This window comes from Pristiophorus japonicus, chromosome 19 (genome assembly GCF_044704955.1).
Source record: "Pristiophorus japonicus isolate sPriJap1 chromosome 19, sPriJap1.hap1, whole genome shotgun sequence".
NCBI classification, from domain to species: domain Eukaryota; kingdom Metazoa; phylum Chordata; class Chondrichthyes; family Pristiophoridae; genus Pristiophorus; species Pristiophorus japonicus.
This window is the reverse complement of record NC_091995.1, coordinates 88,278,391-88,301,475: the sequence shown is the minus strand read 5'-3', so window position 1 is coordinate 88,301,475 and position 23,085 is coordinate 88,278,391. Positions and strand designations below refer to the sequence as shown.

At 50.8% G+C, this 23,085-nt stretch overlaps 1 protein-coding gene across 1 annotated transcript; it reads right to left on the bottom strand.

Moving 5' to 3' along the window:
- Window positions 1–209: 209 nt before the first annotated feature.
- On the bottom strand, window positions 210–21,589 carry prrg2 (proline rich Gla (G-carboxyglutamic acid) 2). Its single transcript, XM_070862352.1, has 7 exons — window positions 21,443–21,589; window positions 14,227–14,345; window positions 11,504–11,667; window positions 9,340–9,379; window positions 5,188–5,317; window positions 4,282–4,452; window positions 210–1,511 (listed from the first exon to the last, which is right to left on the bottom strand). The coding sequence occupies exons 2-7, from the start codon at window positions 14,333–14,335 to the stop codon at window positions 1,481–1,483; spliced, it is 645 nt and encodes a 214-aa protein (XP_070718453.1). The 5' UTR covers window positions 14,336–14,345; window positions 21,443–21,589; the 3' UTR covers window positions 210–1,480.
- Window positions 21,590–23,085: the final 1,496 nt, after the last annotated feature.

Genomic DNA, 23,085 nt, shown 5'->3' with positions numbered 1-23,085 from the left:
CAGCTCCACTCCCTTTGCGGTGCATCTCCCAGCTTGGGGGCAAGAGTGAGATGGGGTCTGGCATTAGGTGACCCATCCAGAGGCCAGAGGAGCTGGACCTTCCACGGGGAGAAGAAAAACCAAGTGATTTCAGCCCTCAGTTCCCCCCCAAAAATGGACTGATCTGCCCCCCCACCCCTCCCGCTCCCCCAATAGTTTCTCCCACTGGAGGTACAGCTCTCTGGCCTTTGGTGGCTCTGGGGAACTGGACCTACCTTTGGCCACCAACCAAGAAGATCATCGTGGCCAACCCCATCGCATCACCCGCCCGGGGGCACCCAAAGGCCACACACAAAACAGGTGACCACTGGATAGTGGCTGCAATGTATGCACCCGTGAGCATGCTCACAGGCTTGTAGAGCCGTTGACACGCCAGGGTTTCCCCGGAGATGGAACACGCGGTGTCCACCAGTACGCTTGCGGCCTTCTGCGAGAGGTGGGCGCCGGAGGGACTGGAGTGCATCGTTACCCCCGGCAACCACATTTTAATTTGATTGCTTTAAGTTCACGGCAAAGTTTTATTTGGAAATTTGTGGCCCTGCCAAAAGGGGCCACCGATTAATGTTCCACTTAAAATAGTTGTAGAGCTGTTGCGTTGGGAGTGGCTTAGCCAGTCACCATGACATTCACAAGACTCAATAAAACCCCAGCCAGTTGGGTTCGGTGGATCCACGATGGGGCAGGTGGTTGGGAGTCTGGTGGATGAACTGGTCATGTGTCGTGTGATTGTTAAACCTTTTGCTAATAAACCAGCGAGTTCTTAATAGCAATGTGTTGCTGTGAATTCTTAAGCAAAGAACCCATGGAGCAAATACATTACAGCGACCATGAATGAAAATCTTGCCCCATTCACTCTCCCCCTCCGCTCCTCCAAACTTGGCGGAGGGGGGGGGGGGGTGAAGAAAGAGCACTGAGGCCAACTGTAGCTCCCCCTTACACCCACTTTGACTGAAACCAGCCACAAAACACCCCCCGCCCCCCCCGAGAGATTTAATTCCGGGCGAGCGTTTAACATTTTCGCACCAGAATGGCTTCACTGAACATCAAAGGTGCACTGCAGATGGTTGCTCCGGCGATGAGTTATGCTCGGGGAAATATTTCAATAGAAAACCGATGACATCAAAGCGGCAGGATCGAGTGTTCGGTTTGAAATGACAAAGTGTGTGTGTAAAGCGAGAGGAGAGGTGGGCGACAATATAAACCGCGACTGGTTCTCGAAGTCCCTTGTGGAAGAACGTGTCCCGGTGATGGCAGACACTTGCGGGGTGGGTGCTTGGTGTGTTTTTTTTTCCTCTTTCTTCATTTGTTTTACGATCCTCGAAATACTGCCCGGCAGTGTTTTCCCTCCATCTCCCCGTCGCAAGATTTCTCTCCTCCCCCTCCACCGGCAGATTGTAAAATCAGAAGCAAAAAGGAAGTGTCCCAAATCGATCTCTGTGTTTCAGCTCGGTTGTTGCGCCCCAGAAGGTCCGCTGCGGAGACAGGGAGGGCAGGTTAGGGGGTGGTACACAAGAAATAGGAGCAGGAGTCGGCCATTCGGACCCTCGAGCCTGCTCCGCCATTCAATATCATGGCTGATCCGATCACGGACTCAGCTCCACTTTCCCGCCCGCTCCCCATAACCCTCGACTCCCCTATCGTTCAAAAATCTATCTCCGCCTTAAATATATTCAATGACCCAGCCTCTACAGCTCTCTGGGGTAGAGAATTCCACAGATTCACAACCCTCAGAGAGGAAATTCCTCCTCATTTCCGTTTTAAATGGGCGGCCCCTTATTCTGAAACTATGCCCCCCCCCCTAGTTCTAGATTCCCCCACGAGGGGAAACATCCTCTCTGCATCTACCCTGTCAAGCCCCCTCAGAATCTTCAATAAGATCACCTCTCATTCTTCTAAACTCCAATGAGTATCGGCCCAACCTTTCTACATAAGTCAACCCCTTCATCTCAGGAATCAAACTCGTGAACCTTCTCTGAATTGCCTCCAATGCAAGTATATGCCTCCTTAAATAAGGAGGCCAGAACTGTACACAGTACTCCAGGTGTGGTGACTTCTTACTGTACAAGAGCCCACAGCCTCCCCTCCCAGAAATATTGATCCACCCTCCAGAGACCGCCCCACCCCCGCCTGAAAATATTGACACGTTACAGGTAAGCCTGCCTACAGATACTGACTCTGTCCCTCTGGAGATACAGAGTGTCCCTCTGACTCTCCCAGGGGCCAAATCCTAAACTCTGAAATACTGCATCAGGCTCCCAAGAACGAAAGCAATGTCGGTCTCAGAAAAGGTGTCTGATTGATACACAGCATCAAATAAGAACATAAGAATTAGGAGCCATACGGCCTCTCGAGCCTGCTCCGCCATTCAATAAGATCATGGCTGATCTTCTACCTCAACTCCACTTTCCTGCACGATTCCCATATCCCTTGATTCTCTATCGATCTCAGCCCTGAATATTCAGAGACTGAGCCTCCACAGCTCTCTGGAACAGAGAATTCCAAAGATTCACCACCCTCTGAGTGAAGAAATTCCCTCATTTCATTCCTAAATGTCCGACCCCTTATCCTGAGACTGTGACCCCTGGTTCTAGACTCCCCAGCCCGGGGGAAACATCCTCCCTGCATCTACTCGGTCAATCCCTCTCAGAATCTTGTATGTTTCAATGAGATCATCTCTCATTCTTCTAAACTCCAGAGAGTTCAGGACCAGTTTAGCCGCTCGCCAAGAATTTCAGAAACGCAATGGCCCCTCTGGAACACCCTCCGCTCCCAAGTGACTCACGCCGGACTACAACTGGTCACCGGGCCCTATCCCCCCACTGCCTCGCCCGATCGGTTCTCCGCCATGTGCCCGTTTGGGCAGCAGGAGGCATCACAGCCGACCTCATTCAACCTGGCGCACCGTGGCTGCAGTGTGCACCATCTACACGATGCGCTGCAGCAACTCGCCAAGGCTTCTTCGGCAGCACCTCCCAAACCCACGACCTCTACCCCCTAGAAAGACAAGGCGCGACCTCTACCGCCTAGAAGGACAAGGGCAGCAGGCGCATGGGGACACCACCACCTCCACGTTCCCCTCCAAGTCACACACCATCCAGACTTGGAAATATATCGGCCGTTCCTTCATTGTCTCCCTCCCGAACAGCATCATAGACTCAGAAATTTACGACATGAAAGGAGGCCATTTCGGCCCATCGTGTCTGTGCCGGCCGACAAAGAGCCGGATCCCGCTTTCCAGCTCTTGGTCCGTAGCCCCTGTGGGTTACAGCACTTCAAGTGCACATCCAAATGTGGTGAGGGTTTCTGCCTCTACCACCCTTTCAGGCAGTGAGTTCCAGACCCCCACCACCCTCTGGGTGAAAAAGGTTCCCCTCAAATCCCCTCTAAACCTCCTACAAATTACTTTAAAACTATGCCCCCTGGTTGGAGACTCCTCTGCTAAGGGAAACAGGTCCTCCCTATCCACTCTATCTCGGCCCCTCATACAGCTCAGTATCAGCACTGTGGGCGCACCTTCACCACACGGGACTGCAGCGGTTCAAGAAGGCGGCACCTTCTCAAGGGGCAATTAGGGATGGGCAATAAATGCCGGCAACGCTCACATCCCAGGAACGAATAAAAAAAAAAACTCATATAAACATCTTCCAGCAAAAGGTCATCAGGGTCAAGGCCTCAGGCTTTTCCTCTCCCAATTGCCATGGTAACTTATTGCTGATCAGCACAGACTGGAGATTGAACCCTGAGCCCTTAAGGTAGGGTTGTTCTGGAGTCTCTGGGATCGTCCTGGAGAGTTTGCAACCCAGGAGAAAAATCTCAAGGGGCATTAAAAAAAAAAATTGGGCGTTTAAATTATTTTTCTTCAATAACGCTAGTTATTAGTAATAAATATCTGAGATGTGGGGGGGGTGTGGGAAAACAGCTGTTTGACACTCAGTCAGAAAATCAACCAATCGGGTAACAAAGAGTCTATTCGCTTTCCAATTGGCTGTGGGAAGGCGGGGCGCCGCGACGATGGGTGTGTCGGGCGGCCAATGGCGGGGCCTGTTGGAGGCACAAAGTCCTGCGACGGCACCTCCAGCAATACGTCCAATCAGACGAGGCGACTTCAGGGTCACGGTGCCACAGTGTCGTTACCAACCAGGGGGGTTCCAGAGATTTACTCATTGAGACTAAATTTGCTTGCGAACAGCTTTCAAAAAAAAAAAATAAATAAGAAGAAGAGGGATAAGCGAGTGTACGGACCCAGTGTACGGTGGGGGAGCGGAGTCATAATGTCCCGATTTTCTCAGTGCCTCCTCGTACGATGGCAGTCCGGGGGCGCTTGCCCCCAGGGCCGTCAGGGGCAGCTCTTCGTTTGGGCCGGCAACTGGTTGGCTGGTCGGCACCAGGGCTCGCGTTCGGTAGTTGGGCGGTCTGGAAGAAAAAGAGGAAGGAGGGAGTTAGAAACGCGAGGGGGGGGAGGAAATGCCGCGGACCGGAGGACATTCTTGCTCCCGCTCCCTCACACGATTCCAGTCGAGGTTCTCGTTCAGCTCCTGCTCGCCCCAAATTGCAACCCCCACCGCCACTCCCCAACTCTCCTGACTTAGGCGGGGAGGGAGGGGTGTGAATGCAAGCGTTGGGTAACCCGAGCGACCATTCTTCAAGGTGTTGACGGATGCACCTGTGAGTATGCTGCCGCGTTTCCCACATTGCAACAGTGACGACAATTCAGAAAAGTACCTAATTGGCTGTTGGTCGCTTTGAGACGTCCGGTGGTCGCGAAAGGCGCTAGAGAAATGCAAGTATTGTCCCTTTCTTTCAAAGTGTGCACACGCTTACTGCTGGGGTTTAAAGTTCCAAAACCCAAAATGACAAGGACGTATGTCGGCCGTTCCTTCATCGCCTCCGGGTCACAGTCCTGGAACTCCCTAACAGCACTGTGGGAGCACCTTCACCACACGGGACTGCAGCGGTTCAAGAAGGCGGCTCACCACCACCTTCTCAAGGGGCCATTAGGGATGGGCAATAAATGCCGGCCTTGCCAGCGACGCTCACATCACATGAATATATATATATTTTTTTTACAAAGACCACCCCCTCCCAGAACGCACCACCCCTAACTTCCCCTCTCCGGGACATGCCTCTGGTTTAGAGTCAGATACCGACCTGTCGGTTCTCTTCCCTCGCTCTTTGCAGAGGTAGACGATGAGCAGTCCGAAGAGGATGATGAGGATGAAGCCTCCGATCAAACCCGCCACCAGGCCGGCTACGTCGAACCGGTGAGCAGTGGGGCCTCCTGCGGAACACACAAGGCAGACTCAATCCAAAGCTCGACCCAGAGCGGGAAGGAACACAAGAACTTAAGAAATAGGAGCAGGAGGCAGCCATTCGGCCCCTCGAGCCTGCTCCGCCATTCAGTAAGATCATGGCTGGCCTGATCCTGGCCTCAACTCCACTTCCCTGCCCGCACTCTTGACTCCCTTATCGTTCAAAAATCTGTCTATCTCCACCTTAAATATATTCAATGACCCAGCCTCCACTGTTCTCTGGGGCAGGGAATTCCAAAGATGCACAACCCTCAGAAGAAATTCCTCCTCATCTCCGTTTTAAATGGGCGACCTCTTATTCTGAAACTATGCCCCCTAGTTCTCGATTCTAGAGGGGAAAACATCCTCTCTGCATCTACCCTGTCGAGCCCACCCCCAGAATCTTATACGTTTCAATAAAATCACCTCTCATTCTTTTAAACTCCAAGGAGTACAGGCCCAATGTGAATCAAGGAAAACCTCGCGTTAAACGGGGCCCCACCTTCACCAAACATCAGAGAAACACACTTTCCAATCGCTAGCCGTGGACGACACAGTGATATGGTCACCTTATTTTGGTGTCCATATCACAGTTTTGGTCACCTTACTTAAGGAAGGATATACTAGCTTTGGAGGGGGTACAGAGACGATTCACGAGGCTGATTCCGGAGATGAGGGGGTTACCTTATGATGATAGATTGAGTAGGCTGGGTCTTTACTGGTTGGAGTTCAGAAGGATGAGGGGTGATCTTATAGAAACATTTAAAATAATGAAAGGGATAGACAAGATAGAGGCAGAGAGGTTGTTTCCACTGGTCGGGGAGACTAGAACTAGGGGGCACAGCCTCAAAATACGGGGGAGCCAATTTAAAACCGAGTTGAAAAGGAATTTCTTCTCCCAGAGGGTTGTGAATCTGTGGAATTCTCTGCCCAAGGAAGCAGTTGAGGCTAGCTCATTGAATGTATTCAAGTCACAGATAGATAGATTTTTAACCAATAAGGGAATTAAGGGTTACGGGGAGCGGGCGGGTAAGTGGAGCCGAGTCCACGGCCAGATCAGCCATGATCTTGTTGAATGGCGGAGCAGGCTCGAGGGGCTAGGTGGCCTACTCCTGTTCCTAATTCTTATGTTCTTATGTTCGTATAAAACCGCGAGGAACTGCATCACCTTCAAGCGGCACGAGGACTGGTTACATTTCCGAAATTAGATAGCAAAGGCAAACCCTTCCCCTAGCCGTGGCTCAGTGGGCAGCACACTCTCTCGCCTCAGAGTTAGAAGGTTGTGGGTTCGAGTCCCACTCCAGAGACCTGAGCACATAAATCCAGGCTGACACTCCCAGTGCAGTGCTGAGGGAGTGCTGCACTGTTGGAGGTGCCGTCTTTTGGATGAGACGTTAAACCGATACGCGTCTTCCATCTCAAGTGGACGGAAAAGTTCCCACAGCACTATTTCGAAAAGCAGGGGAGTTATCCCCAGTGTCCTGCGACCAATATTTATCCCTCAATCAACGCCACTAAAACAAGATTATCTGGGTCATTATCACATTGCTGTTTGCGGGAGCTTGCTGAGTGCACACTGGCTGCCACGTTTCCCACATTATAAAAGTGACTACACTTGAAAAAGTACTTCATTGGCCGTAAAGCGCTTTGGGACATCCCGAGGGTGGTGAAAGGCGCTATAGAAATGCAATTTACCCCCAGGGATGCTTGGACGACCTGCTGCACCTGAACTGATGCCCCAGGCCAGATCAATCAGCTCAATGGCGACCAATGATCCCGCCAGAGACAATCGTGGTCTTTATCACTCGGCGGTTCACCGGTGGGGGAGGAACGAGGCCCCAGTGGGTGGGGCAGAGGAGGAGCTGAGTTTTTGCTCACTGTGAGCAGTCAACAAAAACAACTTGTATTTATATAACGTAGTAAAACGTCCCAAGGCGCTTCACAGGAGCAGTTGCAGAGAATGAATTTGACACCGAGCCGCAGAAGTAGAAATTAGCGCAGGTGACCAAAAGCTTGGTCAAAGAGGTGGGTTTTAAGGAGCGTCTTGAAGGAGGAAAGAGAGGTCGAGAGGCGGACAGGTTTAGCGAGATGTTCCAGAGCTTGGGGCCCAGGCAACAGAAGGCACGGCCACCGATGGTGGAGCGATTATAATCAGGGATGCTCAGGAGGGCAGAATTAGAGGAACGCAGCCATCTCGGGGGTTTGTGGGGCTGGAGGAGATTACAGAGATAGGGAGGAGCGAGGGCCATGGATTTGTAAACAAGGATGAGAATTTTGAAATCGAGACATTGCTTAACCGGGAGCCAATGTAGGTCAGCGAGCACAGGGGGTGATGGGTGAGCGGGACTTGGTGCGAGTTAGGACACGGGGCACAGGAGGTGATGGGTGAGCGGGACTTGGTGCGAGTTATGACACGGGGCACAAGTGATGGGTGAGCGGGACTTAGTGCGAGTTAGGACACGGGCAGCCGAGTTTTGGATCACCTCTAGTTTACGTCGGGTAGAATGTGGGAGGCCAGCCAGGAGTGCGTTGGAACAGTCAAGTCTAGAGGTAATGGATGCGGATTTCTGCAGCGGATGCGGAGGGAGGTCGCACCGCTAGGCCGGACAGGCTGGCTGAGCACAGAATCAGAGAATGACACAGCACAGAAGGAGACCATTCGGCCCATCGTGCCTGTACAGGCTCTTTGAAAGAGCTGTCCAATTGATCCCTCTTCCCCCTGCTCTTTTCCCATAACCAATGTTCTCTCTAATTCCCCCCCCCCTCCCCCCGGCACCATGAATGGTCCACATTAAATTTCCCCGCGGCTCAAACAAAGTTTGCGCATGTGCGGCGGATTTTACAATGAGCGGCCCTGCATGGAACTTCGGACACTGCACATCAGCGAAACCATGCAGCTTCCAGGGAACATTGCCCATAGCCCTGCAATGGCTGCCTGTTCAACTATTTACCTAATTCTCTTTTGAATGCGAGGGTTTGAATGTGAACCTCCCTGATCCAGAACTCTCTTATCCGGAACCACCCCTCGTCCGGCACCATTCTCGGCCACCAGGTGGCGCTTGCGCAGAACTCCGACATGAACAAAGTGAAGTTCTTCCTCACTACCGACTCCCGCAATCGCTGGCCTGACCCCGCGATCCACCGCCCCCCCCCCATGATCTCTCTGCCGCACTCCCAGCCCCAAGCCAGCCAGCCCCAATATCCCCTTGTTCAGTAGCTGTACCATCCAAGTTAACGTGACCACCTCCCATCCGGCAAAATCCCTTATCCAGAAGAGGCCAGGTCCCGAAGATTCCGTATAAGGGAGGTTCAACCTGTATTTAAAAGTTATCAGGCGAGTGCATTCTAGATCGTAATCATTAGCTGTGTAAGAAATGATTTGCTCATGTAGCCTCCAGTTCTTTTACCCATTACCTTAAATCGGTGTGTCCTCTGGTTACTGATCCTTCTGCCCCTGGAAACCATTTCTCCTCATTTACCCCATCACAACCCTTCATGAATTTTGAACGCCTCAATCAAATCTCCCATTAACCTTCTCTGCTCCAAGGAGAACTGTTATATATGTAAACTTGTATTTACTCTGTTCAGCCACCAGAGGGCTCATCCACTGCAGTCCCAAGGGATCCCATAATCCCTTGGGAGCACAGGTATTTAAGGAGGCCTCACAGGTTGGAGGGGCACTCTGGAGACCTGCAATAAAAGACGAAGGTCACACTTTACTTTGAGCTCACAGTGTTCAGTCGGACTCTTTCTCCATACACAACAAAAACCACCCCAGCTTCTCCAGTCTCTCCACGCAACTGACGTCCCCCAATCCCTGGAACCATTCGAGTAAATCTCCTCCACAGCCCTCTCCAAGGCCTTCACATCCTTCCCGACATGCGGTGCCCAGAACTGGGCTTCAGTCACAGCTACAGCCCAACCCTACCTTAACTAAAAATCCGTAGCTTACGTGAATCGTACCAAAGTTGGCCACGGACCTGGAGATACATGGCACTCTGGTGGTGCTTACCTGGTTGCTGGTTTTGCATGTATTTCTTCCAAAACTCTTCCTGCAAAAAAAAACACACGCACATCATCAGTTTGAATAATAAAATAACCTTAAGATTAGAGCCAGGCTATTCAGGGGTGATGGCAGCAAGAATTACTTCACTCAAAGGGTCGCGGAAATCTGGAACTCTGTCCCCCAAAAACCTGTGGAGGCCGGGACACAATTGAACATTTGAAAACTGAGATTGATAAGATTTTTGTTCGGCAAGGGTTTTGAAGGATACGGAGCCAAGGTGGGTGAATGGATTTAAGATACAGATCAGCCATGATCTAATTGAATGGGGAAAAATGGGCTCGAGGGGCTGAAAGGCCTCCTCCTGTTCCTGTGAAACAGGCTCGAGGGGCTGAAAGGCCTCCTCCTGTTCCTAATGTAACAGGCTCGAGGGGCTGAATGGCCTCCTCCTGATCCTGTGTAACAGGCTCGAGGGGCTGAAAGGCCTCCTCCTGTTCCTGTGTAACAGGCTCGAGGGGCTGAAAGGCCTCCTCCTGTCCCTGTGTAACAGGCTCGAGGGGCTGAATGGCCTCCTCCTCTCCCTGTGTAACAGGCTCGAGGGGCTGAATGGCCTCCTCCTGTTCCTGTGAAACAGGCTCGAGGGGCTGAAAGGCCTCCTCCTGTTCCTAATGTAACAGGCTCAAGGGGCTGAAAGGCCTCCTCCTGTTCCTAATGTAACAGGCTCGAGGGGCTGAATGGCCTCCTCCTGTTCCTGTGAAACAGGCTCGAGGGGCTGAAAGGCCTACTCCTGTTCCTAATGTAACAGGCTCGAGGGGCTGAATGGCCTCCTCCTGTTCCTGTGTAACAGGCTCGAGGGACTGAAAGGCATCCTCCTGTTCCTGTGTACAAAGGTTGATCAGCTCACAATCATCGACCTCAACTCCACTTTCCCACCCAATCTCCATATCCCTCGATTCCCCTCGACTCCAAAAATCTATCTATCTCAGCCTTGAATATATTCAGAGACGGAGCCTCCACAGCCCTCTGGGGCAGAGAATTCCAAAGATTCACCACCCTCTGAGTGAAGAATTTCTCCTCATCTCAGTCCTAAATGGCCGATCCCTTATTCTGAGACTGTGACCCCTGGTTCTAGACTCCCCAGCCAGGGGAAAACAACTTCTCAGCATCTACCCTATTAATGCCCCTCAGAATCTTGTATGTTTCAATGAGATCACCTCTCATTCTTCCAGAGAGTATAGGCCCAGTCTACACAATCTCTCCTCATAAGACAGCCCTCTCATCCCAGGTAGCATCCAAATTAACCAAACCCACAAGACACTACCAAAAAAAACACTACAGATTAAATGGCCTTTAATAAAAATCCTAGCATGTAACGGCTGTCATATTTGTCAACATAACAAATACACTATGCCCAGTACTTCAACAATAACTTATATTTATATAGCGCCTTTAACGTAGTAAAAAGTCCTGAGGCGCTTCACAGGAGCGTTATCGAACAAAATTTGACACCGAGCCACATAAAGAGATATTAGGACAGGTGACCAAAAGCTTGGTTAAAGAAGTAGGTATAAGGAGCGTCTTAAAAGGAGGAGAGAGAGAGAGGTGTAAAGAGGCGGAGAGGTTTAGGGAAGGAATTCCAGACTTTACGGCCCAGCCAGCTGAAGGCATAGCCACCAATGTCTAAAGTTTAATTTGTTTAATTTGCCAGTTTTACTGCCCCCCCCCCCCCACCCTTTTAGCCAGGGGACACTTGTATAATTTCTGATTTTAGTGTCCTAAAAAAAAATTTTAAAGGGGCACTGGAAAAAATGTATTTTGGAGTGTGACCCCCCCCTCTTGCAGGGGACATTTGTTTAATGTGCACAACTAAAATAGTTGAACTGGTAATGTGTCGTGTGATTGTTAAACCTTTTGCTAATAAACCAACTAATTCTTAATAGCGATGTGTTGCTATGAATTCTTAAGCAAAGAACCCATGAAGTAAATACATTACAGTGCCAGAGCACGTTACCTGGGCTGACACTCTCAGTGCAGTTCCGAGGGAGTGCTGCACTGTTGGAGTTTGCTGTACAAGGCACTATGTAATTGCAAATTGTCGTCGTCACTCCCATCAGAGACATTCCCAACGCTCGGTGAAGCGTCGCAGCCCGACAACCCCCGGGATGAGGCTTACCGTCTTCTTATCGTCCTCGAAGATTTCATGCACTTCCTCGTAGTTGCACAGTTCCTCATTGCATTCCCGTTCCAAATTTCCAGGCGTGATGAGTTCAAAATCCCAGCTATTGTACATCAGCTTCCGGCTCAAGAAGCCAGCGGCGTGCCTTTCGTCCAGGAACACTGCACGGAATGAGAAAAAAATATATACATCAATTTTATACACTTTACTGCATCCGTGTGATTCGAGTCAGATTGCAAGAATTGAAATATTACGTGGAATTTACAGCTCAGACACAGGCCATTCGGCTCAACAGGTCCATGCCGGCGTTTATGCTCGATACGAGCCTCTTCCTTCTTTTCTTCATCTCATCTTGTCAGAATAACCTTCTATTCTGCAATGTAGGCACCTGTGAGCATGCTCACGGGTTTGTAGAGCTGTTGCACTGAGTGGCTTAGCCAGTCACATGATGTTCACAAGACTCAATAAAACCCCAGTCAGTTGTGTTTAGATCATCCACGATGAGGTATGCCGTTGTGAGCCTGGTGGATGAACTGGTAATGTGTAGTATGATTGCTATTAACAACTAATTAACAAAGGTTTAACAATGTGTTGCTATAAATTCTTCAGCAAAGAGCCCATGAAGCAAATACATTACATACTCCTTTCAGCCGTTGTTTTTTTCCAACTTCCTCTTAAAAGGCATCGATACGATTCGCTTCAACCACACCCTGTGGTAGCGAGTTCCACATTTTCACCACTCTCTGGGTAAAGAAGTTTCTCCTGAATTCCTTATTGATTTATTAATGACTATCTTTTATTTATGGCCAATGTGCACTGTAAATTTTTTTGGCAGCCAAGCGGCCCATTCAAAATTCCACGTACAAGAACATATGACCCCTCGAACCTGCTCCAGCATGCAACAAGATCAGAGCCGATCTTCGACCTCAACTCCACTTTCCCGCACTATCCCCATTGTTATGTATGTAAACATTACCAATGTGTAAGACTTGCCACCAGGGGGCGCACCTGTGGGAGACCAAAGGGTCACTTGCACACCCCGGGCAAGCAGGTATAAAAGGCAGTCTACCATGTTGCCTCCTCACTCTGGAGTTACATTAAAGAGACCAAGGTCACAACAGTTTGAGCTTACAATATACAGTCTTGTGGAGTTATTCTGAACATAACACCCATTGCAATGTATGCCCCTGTGAGCATGCTCACAGGTTTGAGCTGTTCAGTCACTCTATGCGGGAGTCCTCCCTCTATTTATTAGGGACTTGGCCTGAAGGGTGGTGCACGGAGCAGTGCCGTGCAATAAGTTTTTAAGCCGGTTCACGGGCTCCCAGGCCGCCTGCAATTTCTGCGGTCTGGAAGAGTCCGTGTTCCATGTTTTTATCGACTGTGCGAGGTTGCAGCCCCTCTTCCATTACTTGAAGAGGCTGCTCCTCAATTTCTGGCTGCACTTCAGTCCCACGCTCCTGATCTTTGGGCACCCTGTGCGGAGGGGAGTGGGTAGGTCCGAGGGCCTCCTCGTAGGACTGCTCCTGGGCCTGGCCAAGGGGGCCATCAGCTGGTCCAGGCAGCGGGCGGTCGAGGGGGTCGTTCAGCCCGACTGCCTGCCTCTCTTCCGCGGTCACATCCGAGCCAGGGTGTCCCTGGAGCACGCGGTGTCCACCGGTACGCCCGCGGGCTTCCGCGAGAGGTGGGCGCCTGAGGGACTGGAGCGCATCATCACCCCTGGCAACCAAATTTTAATTTGATCATTTAAGTTTAAAGTTTAATTTGTTTAATTTTTTGGTTTTAGTGCCCTCCCCCCAGTATAATTTCTCTTTTTAGTGCCCTAAAACTCTCCTCCCCCACCCCCCACTCCAAAAAAAAGGTCACTGCAAAGAAAAAATGTATTTTCGAGTGTGACCCCCCCTTGCAGGGGGCATTTATTTCAAGTGCACAACTGAAATAGTTGAACTGGTAATGTGTAGTGTGATTGTTAAACCTTTGCTAATAAACCAACTAGTTCTTAATAGCAATGTGTTGCTATGAATTCTTAAGCAAAGAACCCATGAAGCAAATACATTACACCCATATCCCTTGATTCCCTTAATATACAAAAATCTATTGATCTCTGTCTTGAATATACTCAAAGACTGAGCCTCCACAGCCCTCTGGGGCAGAGAATTCCAAAGATTCACCATGCTCTGAGTGAAGAAATTTCTCCTCATCTCAGTCCTAAATGGCCGACCCCTTATTCTGAGACTGTGACCCCTGGTTCTAGACTCCCCAGCCCGGGGGAGACATCCTCCCTGCATCTACCCTGTCAAGCCCTGTAAGAATTTTATATGTTTCAACTAGATCACCTCTCATTCTTCTAAACTCGAGGCCTAGTCTAGGCATGTGCGGCTTGTCCTGTTTAAAAGCCAATGAGCTGGCTGCACGGGAACCGTAGAGTGTTGCGTGGTTGCGCAGCTTAAAGGGAGCATGGTTCGTGACTCTCTTATATTTCTGGCCCCTAGTTACGGACTCCCCCTCCCCTGCCTCTCCCCTGCCCCCTCCCCCGCCTCTCCCTCTCCCCCGCCACCTCCCCCGCCTCTCCCTCTCCCCCGACACAAGTGGAAACATCTTCTCTATGTCAATCCTGTCAAAGCCCTTTTGTAAATCCCTCCATCAATAAACGGTTAGAGAGCTTTTTGGAAGATTTGGTCGACGCGCAGAAAAGGTAAAGTAGAAGAAAGCGTGCGTACCTTCACCTCGGGCGCCCCCGGGCCAAGTCAGCATCCGTGCGGCGGTCGGGCGGGCGTTGGCGAGGGCCCACATCGCGAGCACAAAGTGCGGTAACCAGTCAGCGAGCATGCTGGAGGCCCTGGTCCCGGACGGAGGGAGAGAAGTCACACACGTGTTAGTTAGCACAGGTTAGGGAGGGGGAAATTGGGGGCGGGGGGTGCATTCTGTGTGTCCAGCGACCGCGAAAGGGGGCGCGACGATCCTCATCGTCCTAACTCCCGAAGGACGGCGCTCCTCGGGCCTCCTCAACCCAACTAACCAGACGTCACCTGCGAGCCTCGGCAGGTGGTTCCAGCAGTCGGGTCGCCAACACGGGTTGGACATATTCCTGGGAGTTTCATCACATGACCTCCGCCCCATCCCTCGGCCTCCAACCGCCCCAACCCCACTCGCCCCCACCCAACCCCCACTCACCCCCCATCCCCCAACCGCCCCCACCCCAACCCCCACTCACCCCCCAGCCTCCAACTGCCCCAACCCCCACTCACCCCTCCCCACCCCCATCCCCCGGCCTCCAACCGCCCCAACCCCACTCGCCCCCACCCAACCCCCACTCACCCCCCATCCCCCGGCCTCCAACCGCCCCCACCCCAACCCCCACTCACCCCCCAGCGTCCAACTGCCCCAACCCCCACTCAAAACCCCCACTCACCCCTCCCCACCCCCATCCCCCGGCCTCCAACCGCCCCCACCCCAACCCCCACTCACCCCCCAGCCTTCAACTGCCCCAACCCCCACTCACCCCTCCCCACCCCCCGGCCTCCAACCCCCCCCATCCCCCACTCACCCCCCATCTCCCAGCCTCCAACCCCCACTCACCTCCCCCACCCCCAACCCCCACTCACCCCCCATCCCCCAGCCTCCAACCGCCCCAACCCCCCTCACCTCCCCCACCCCCAACCTCCACTCACCCCTCATCTCCCAGCCTCCAACCGCCCCAACCCCCACTCATCCCTCCCCACCCCCCCCCCCCACTCACCCCCCCATCCCCCAGCCTCCAACTGCCCCCGCCCCCGCTCGCTCACCCCCCCCCACCCCAACCACTCCCCGGCCTCCACCCACCCCGTCGATGATTTTGGTCGCTGTTTGGCCTGCGGAGGCATCAGAGCTAAAACCATCATCATCGTGTCCGAACGTTTACTGCCCCCTCTTTCGTTTCCCCAAGGGATGATGAGCCTTCTTCGCTTAGCACTGAATTTAAAAAAAAACATTCTTAAACAATTGATTGGCTCAGTGAATGGCTTCAGAGATCGTGTGAGACCCGAGACACATGGGGGGCGGGGGGGGGGGGGGGGGGGGGGAAGGGGAAAGTGAGACGACCACCAGACATCTCAAAGCGCTTTACAGCCAATGAAGTACTTTGAGTGTAGTCACTGTTGTAATGTGGGAAACACGGCAGCCAATTTACGCACAGCAAGCTCCCACACACAGCAATGGGATAACAGGCCAGATCATCTGTTGTAGTGATCTTGGTTGAGGGATAAATATTCTTTGAAATATGGAAGATGAGAATAAGATGAGAAACGCACCTCACTAGGGTAACAATAACGGGGGGGGGAATACAAGCAGCCAGAACTTTGCTTTTTCACTTTACGTAATCGCAATACGGCGCAATGCGATACCGAGACCACAGATGCGAAAGTAAAACTGAATTGTTCTCCCCGCTGCTTCCTTCCTGTCACTGCTTTCCAGCTTTCAGATCGTGTGGCTAATATGACTCACCGTTTGAGGACACGCCCCGAAATTATAAACAGCTTCTGCCTGATTCAACCCACTGCGATACCCAACAAGTCCCGGCAACTCTGCCCACACTCACACGGAGTACGTCACCTCATAATATTTACCACACGCCGACTGTCCCAGTAAATCACCTTATAATACAGTAGCAACTTATATTTATATAGCGCCTTTAACAACAACAACAACAACTTGTACTAATATAGCGTCTTTAACAACAACTTATATTTATATAGCGCCTTTAACAACAACAACAACAACTTGTACTTATATAGCGTCTTTAACAACAACTTATATTTGTATAGCGCCTTTAACGTAGTGAAACATCCCGAGGCACGTCACAGGAGTATGAGGAGATAAAAATTAGCGCAGGTGATCACAAACTTGGTCAAAGAGGTAGGTTTTAAGGAGCGTCTTAAAAGGAGGAAAGAGAGGTAGAGAGGGAATCAACATTACTGTAAGCTGTGCGGCCGTGCTATGGTCTGGAGGTCCTGGGCAGCCCATTAAAGGGACTGTGCACAAAAACGTTTTTTTTACAGGGAACGCTGGAGGGAATTTCAGAGCTTAGGGCCTTGGTAGCTGAAGGCACAGTACCACACTGACTGTCTCAATACATCACCTTATAATGAAAGAAAGAAAGACTTGCATTTATATAGCGCCTTTCATGGCCACCGGACGTCCCAAAGCGCTTTACAGCCAATGAAGCACATTTTTAAAGTGTAGTCACTGTTGTAATGTAGGAAACACAGCAGCCAATTTGTGCACAGCAAGCTCCCACAAACAGCAATGTGATAATGACCAGATAACCTGCTTTAGTGATGTTGATTGAGGCCTAAGGGGAATCTAGAACTAGGGGGCATAGTTTCAGAATAAGGGATTGCCCATTGAAGATGGCGATGAGGAGGAATTTCTTCTCTCAGAGGGTCGTGAATCTTTGGAATTCTCTGCCCCGGAGAGCTGTGGAGGCTGGGTCATTGAATATATTCAAGGTGGAGATAGACAGATTTTTGAATGATAAGGGAGGCAAGGGTTATGGGGAACGGGCAGGGACGTGGAGTTGAGGCCAAGATCGGATCAGCCATGATCTTATTGAATGGCGGAGCAGGCTCGAGGGGCTGAATGGCCGACCCCTGCTCCTATTTCTTATGTTATGTTCTAGGAGCGGCATCTCCAGACAGGGCAAACTTGTACATTCCCTTTTTACTTTCTGCATACCTTAGTTCCAAACACTGGAACGCATATTTGAGCCGTACATCCTGCAGCACAACAATGATCACACCTCAAAAAAAAAGTACTTCATTGTCTATAAAGCGCTTTGTGACGTCCCAAGTTCAGGTGACTTGCCTTAAAATAGTGCCTTTCACAACCTCTGGATGTCTCAAAGTGGGTTACAGCCAATGAGTGGCCATGGGATCTTTTCTATCCACCCAAGAGGGCAGGTGGGGCCTCGATTTAACGCCTCATCCGAAAGGCGGCACCTCCGACAGTGCGGCGCTCCCTCAATTTGCTGTTCGCACCCTGGCCCTCTCAGGCTAGTGGCTGTATCGCCACCGATTCAGCTCCCTTTTGCCGTCAGACCTCCCAGCATCTCTTCCTGGACTGTCGATTTGTCAGCACTCTCTGTGCTGTGTGAGGAAGAGAGAGTGTTTGAAGACCAAGCCCTCAAATCTCATGGTCTACAGAGCCGTAGTAATACCCGCCCTTCTGTATGGCTCAGAGACATGGACCATGTACAGTAGACACCTCAATTCATTGGAGAAATACCACCAACGATATCTCCGCAAGATCCTGCAAATCCCCTGGGAGGACAGACGTACCAATATTAGCGTCCTCGACCAGGCCAACATCCCCAGCATTGAAGCACTGACCACACTTGATCAGCTCCGTTGGACGGGCCACATTGTCCGCATGCCAGACACGAGACTCCCAGAGCAAGCGCTCTACTCAGAACTTCTTCACGGCAAACGAGCCAAAGGTGGGCAGAGGAAACGTTACAAGGACATCCTCAAAGCCTCCCTGATAAAGTGCAACATCCCCACTGACACCTGGGAGTCCCTGGCCAAAGACCTCCCTAAGTGGAGGAAGTGCATCCGGGAGGGCGTTGAGCACCTTGAGTCTCATCGCAGAAAGCCAGCGCAGTCAGCGGAAGGAGCGTGCGGCAAACCAGTCCCACCCACCCTTTCCTTCAACGACTATCTGTCCCACCTGTGACAGGGTCTGTGGCCCTCGTATTGGACTGTTCAGCCACCTAAGGACTCATTCTAAGAGTGGAAGCAAGTCTTCCACGATTCCAAGGGGCCGCCCGTGATGACTCTGTGCAAACAAAAAGTAAAAAATTCCCAAATCTAACAGAGGGGCTGCGCGGCTATCCACAAGAAGACGGCTTTACCATCCAGCAGGCCGCAATTATCAATCCACTTACCGTGGGCAGACCTTCAACATTCAGACCTCTCGCAACTATGAGTGTGATTCCCCCGGTCTGCGTTGGAACCATATAAACGCAGAGCGAGGATAAATGAATCTAAAGCTACAGTGTCAAACAGGCAGGTGCTGAAGCACCATTGTCTCACCTCGAGTGCCTAGCTTCAGGCCCAGTCGCTCGCTCTCCCTCCCTCCGAGGGAGGGATTGGGTGTTGCCATCAGTGAGACCACTGAACTCTCACCCTCTGCTATAATTAAACTATTCAGCCTGACAATCGTGCTGACAGCTCCAAAACTAATTCCCTACTATTCACACATCCGCGCACCTCAAAGGCTGCGTCATTTTCACAACACAAAAGGAACAGGCTCTACAAGCGTCCAACAAAACAAATACTTTCCACCCCAATTCTTGCCGGGTCTCAGTGGAGAGGTTGCAACCCCGAGTACCTTGACTAAGTAGCTGTTCTTCTTGAACAAGAACATACTAAATTAGGAGCAGGCCATTTGGCCCCTCGAACCTGCTCCACCATTCAATGAGATCACGGTTGACCTTCTGCCTCAACTCCACTTTCCTCCAGCGTCCTCGACCAGGCCAACATCCCCAGCATTGAAGCACTGACCACACTTGATCAGCTCTGGTGGGCGGGCCACATTGTTCGCATGCCCGACACGAGACTCCCAAAGCAAGTGCTCTACTCGGAACTCCTTCACGGCAAGCGAACCAAAGGTGGGCAGAGGAAATGTTACAAGGACAGCCTCAAAACCTCCCTGATAAAGTGCAACATCCCCACCGACACCTGGGAGTCCCTGGCCAAAGACCGCCCTAAGTGGAGGAAGTGCATCCGGGAGGGCGCTGAGCACCTCGAGTCTCGTCGCCGAGAGCATGCAGAAACCAAGCGCAGGCAGCAGAAGGAGCGTGCGGCAAACCTGTCCCACCCTCCCCTTCCCTCAACAACTCTGTCCCACCTGTGACAGGGACTGTGGTTCTCGTATTGGACTGTTCAGCCACCTAAGGACTTATTTTAAGAGTGGAAACAAGTCTTCCTTGATTCCGAGGGACTGCCTATGATGATGATGATGAGGTGAATCTCATTGAAACATACAAGTTTCTGAGGGGGATTGACAGGGTAGATGCAGGGAGGATGTTTCCTCCTGGCTGGGGAGTATGGAACCAGGGGTCACAGTCTCAGGATAAAGGGGTCGGCCATTTAAGACTGAGATGAAGAGAAATTTCTTCATTCAGAGGATGGTGAATCTTTGGAATTCCCTACCACAAAGGGCTGTGGAGGCTCAGTCATTGAAGAGAGCAATAGATTTTTGGACTCTAGGGGGAAATCGAGGGATATGGGTATCGGGCAGGAAAGTGGAGTTGAGGTAGATGATCGGCCATGATCTCATTGAATGGTGGAGCAGGCTCGAGGGGCCGAATGGCCTACTCCTGCTCCTAGTTCAATATCTTATGGAAAAGGGGGAAATAATTTGACACCACGAGTGGGTTTGGCAGACTAAAACCCAAAAGATATGGGGGGAGAACTAAAAAGGAAGACACTCTCCGGTCAGATACTGAAATTGCTCAGTGTTGCAGGGAGTGCTTGTGACAATATTAGAATATTTTGTCACAAGATAATTACAGATGACTCATTTTAGTTCATCACCACATTGCAACATCTAATTGTCTTTTTAAAATTCGATTCCGGGGTTTTGACTTCCACCACTTTATATGGGAGACCAGTCCCCACATTGGTCACGCTGTGTAAACAACAAAAACAGCTTGTGTTTCTATAGCACCTTTAACGTGGTGAAACGTCCCAAGGAGCTACACTGGAGTCTTATGAGATAAAGTGCAACATCCCCACCGACACCTGGGAGTCCCTGGCCAAAGACCAGTCCGCCCTAAGTGGAGGAAGTGTATCCGGGAGGGCGCTGAGCACCTCGAGTCTCGTCGCTGAGAGCATGCAGAAACCAAGCGCAGGCAGCGGAAGGAGCGTGTGGCAAACCTGTCCCACCCTCCCTTTCCCTCAACCACTGTCTGTCCCACCTGGGACAGGGACTGTGGTTCCCGTATTGGACTGTTCAGCCACCTAAGAACTCATGCTAAGGGTGGAAGCAAGTCTTCCTCGATCCCGAGGGACTGCCTATGATGATGATGGTGCCAGGAGTGGGACTTGAACCCAGAAGCGAGTGTGCTGCCCACCGAGGAGGGAATATACTAGACTATTTGGAAGGCATAATTCGAGGTAGCACTGGAGGGGAGGAGGATATTATTTGGAATACCTGAGGATGGATTCACTAAAATGAGATTAATGTTCTTCCTCAACGTTAAATATCGTTTGACCACCCACCCCACATACACACACACATACACACACACACACGGTCTGCACAACAACCGAACAGGGAGATGCCATCTTAAGTAAACAAGTGGAGGGCTGTGTTAAAACAGGACATGGCAGAACGAGAAGCGGCGGCGCCCGAGCAGGAGAAATTAACCTCCCAAGTGGTTACATATAAACCCAACGAGCCAGGATTTCTCTCCCCCTGCTTGAACAAGCCCGGACGCACCCACGGCCTTGCCCCAGACTTACTGGGGTCCCGACAAGTCAAGGAATTCTTTAAAAAAGAATAGATAGAATAATATCAACTGCTGTTACTGTCGCCTGGATTAATGACCTGGGGTGCGTGTGGAAAAAAACACTCAGTACAGAGACAGAGAAAATATCTATTTTCCCAAAGGGGGTCATAACAAAAAAATTATATACAGCATTAAATGAAAGAGAGAAAGGAAAAACCAGACAATCTGGTTTAACAGCGGAGTCAATTTACATGGGTAAATGTTCCCTTGTCTCTCGCTTAAAAGTAGCTCAAAAATGGTTTGAAGATTTTTTTAAATACAACAATTCAGGGGTTGGTTCAGTAACCGAGAGAGGAAAGGCAGAGACAGATCGCCCCCTTTCACTTCCACGCACTTCTCACTCAAACGAAACAATCACTTTTTAAAAAAAAAAGTGTCCAACTCACAAGAACTTCGCGTGTTGTCCAATTTCGGGTCAGTTTCAAAGCGAGGGAGATTTTCCCCAAATGAATGAACCCCGGATTCCTCAGCAGGTTGAAGCAACTTGTCTAACGATTACAAACCACCATCTCTTGTTTTTTTCCCCCTTCCCGAAGAGTCAGGTGTAGGAGAAGGAAGGGAAAAAAAACAATGCACAGAATACTCTCGGATTACTCAACCTGACATCCGCCAATCAGATGCTCGCTACGTTCAGGTGAAGGCAAAGTTGCCAAGTTCTTAAAGGTAGAAAAAGTTGTCAAAGGTAAAAAGTTTTTAAAGGGAAAAAGTTCTTACAACAACAACTTTTATTTATATAGCGCCTTTGACGAAGTAAAACGTCCCAGGAGTATTACTAGAAAAAATATTTGACACCGAGCCGCATAAGGACAAATTAGAGCAGGTGACCAAAAGCTTGGTCAGAGAGGTATGTTTTAAAGAGCGTCTTGAGGAGGAAAGAGAGGCAGAGAGGTTTACGGGGGGAATTTCAGAGCTTGGGGCCCAGGCAGCTGAAGGCACGGCCACCGATGGTGGAGCGATTGTAATCAGGGATGGTCAGGAGGGCAGAATTAGAGGAGCGCAGACATCTCGGGGGGTTGTGGGGCTGGAGGAGATTACAGAGATAGGGAGGGGCGAGGCCGTGGAGGGATGTGTAAACCAGGATGAGAATTTTGAAATCGAGGCGTTGCTTATAGAGCCAATGTAGGTCAGTGAGCACAGGGGGTGATGGGTGAGTGGGGCTCGGTGCGAGTTAGGACATGGGGCAGCGAGCACAGGAGGTGATGGGTGAGCGGGACTCGGTGCGAGTTAGGACATGGGCCAGCGAGCACAGGGGATGATGGGTGAGCGGGACTTGGTGCGAGTTAGGACACGGGGCAGCCGAGTTTTGGATCACCTCTAGTTTACATCGGGTAGAATGTGGGAAGCCAGCCAGGAATGTGTTGGAATAGTCAAGTCTGGAGGTAACAAAGGCATAAAAAAATTCTTAAATGCTCTGTGCAAGTATGACCCAGCCTTTTTCTTTTCTCTCACTCCAGCCTTCCATTTAGTTGCCTTATTTCCCACATTACAACAGTGACTGCGCTTCAAAAGTACTTCATTTATACCTGTTGAATTATGCAGTGTTGCTCAAATCCCTCCCATTTCTCCTCTTGTCACTTGATTTACCCTCGTGTTCAGAGGCAAGTTTAGGACCGAGGGGAGCCACTCCACACACCAATAAAGCTTTTCTTTATTCGTTCCCGGGATGCGGGCATCGCTGGCGAGGCCGGCATTTATTGCCCATCCCTAATTGCCCCTTGAGAAGGTGGTGGTGAGCCGTCTTCTTGAACCGCTGCAGTCCGTGTGGTGAAGGTGCTCCCACAGTGCTGACTTTGTCGTAGTGGTTTGGTACAACGGAGAGTCTCGCTGGGCCATTTCAGAGGGCAGTTAAGAGTCAACCACGTTGCTGTGGGTCTGGAGTCACATATCGGCCAGACCGGGTATGGGCGGCAAATTTCCTTCCCTAAAGGACATTAGTGAACCTGTTGAACTTTTCGGACAATCTGAAAGTTTCATGGTCACCATTACTGACACAAGTGTTTAATTTTTAAAATGATGATTTATTTAATTA

What these genes read in the sequence shown, in the direction of transcription:
- prrg2 (XM_070862352.1), bottom strand. Translation starts at nt 14,335, where the DNA reads ATGCTCGCTGACTGGTTACCGCACTTTGTGCTCGCGATGTGGGCCCTC. An exon ending in CGGGGGCGCCCGAGGTGAAG is followed by an intron (nt 11,668 to 14,226) that starts GTACGCACGCTT and finishes CATTCCGTGCAG; the next exon opens with TGTTCCTGGACGAAAGGCAC. An exon ending in CGAGGGAAGAGAACCGACAG is followed by an intron (nt 4,453 to 5,187) that starts GTCGGTATCTGA and finishes TTTTTCTTCCAG; the next exon opens with ACCGCCCAACTACCGAACGC.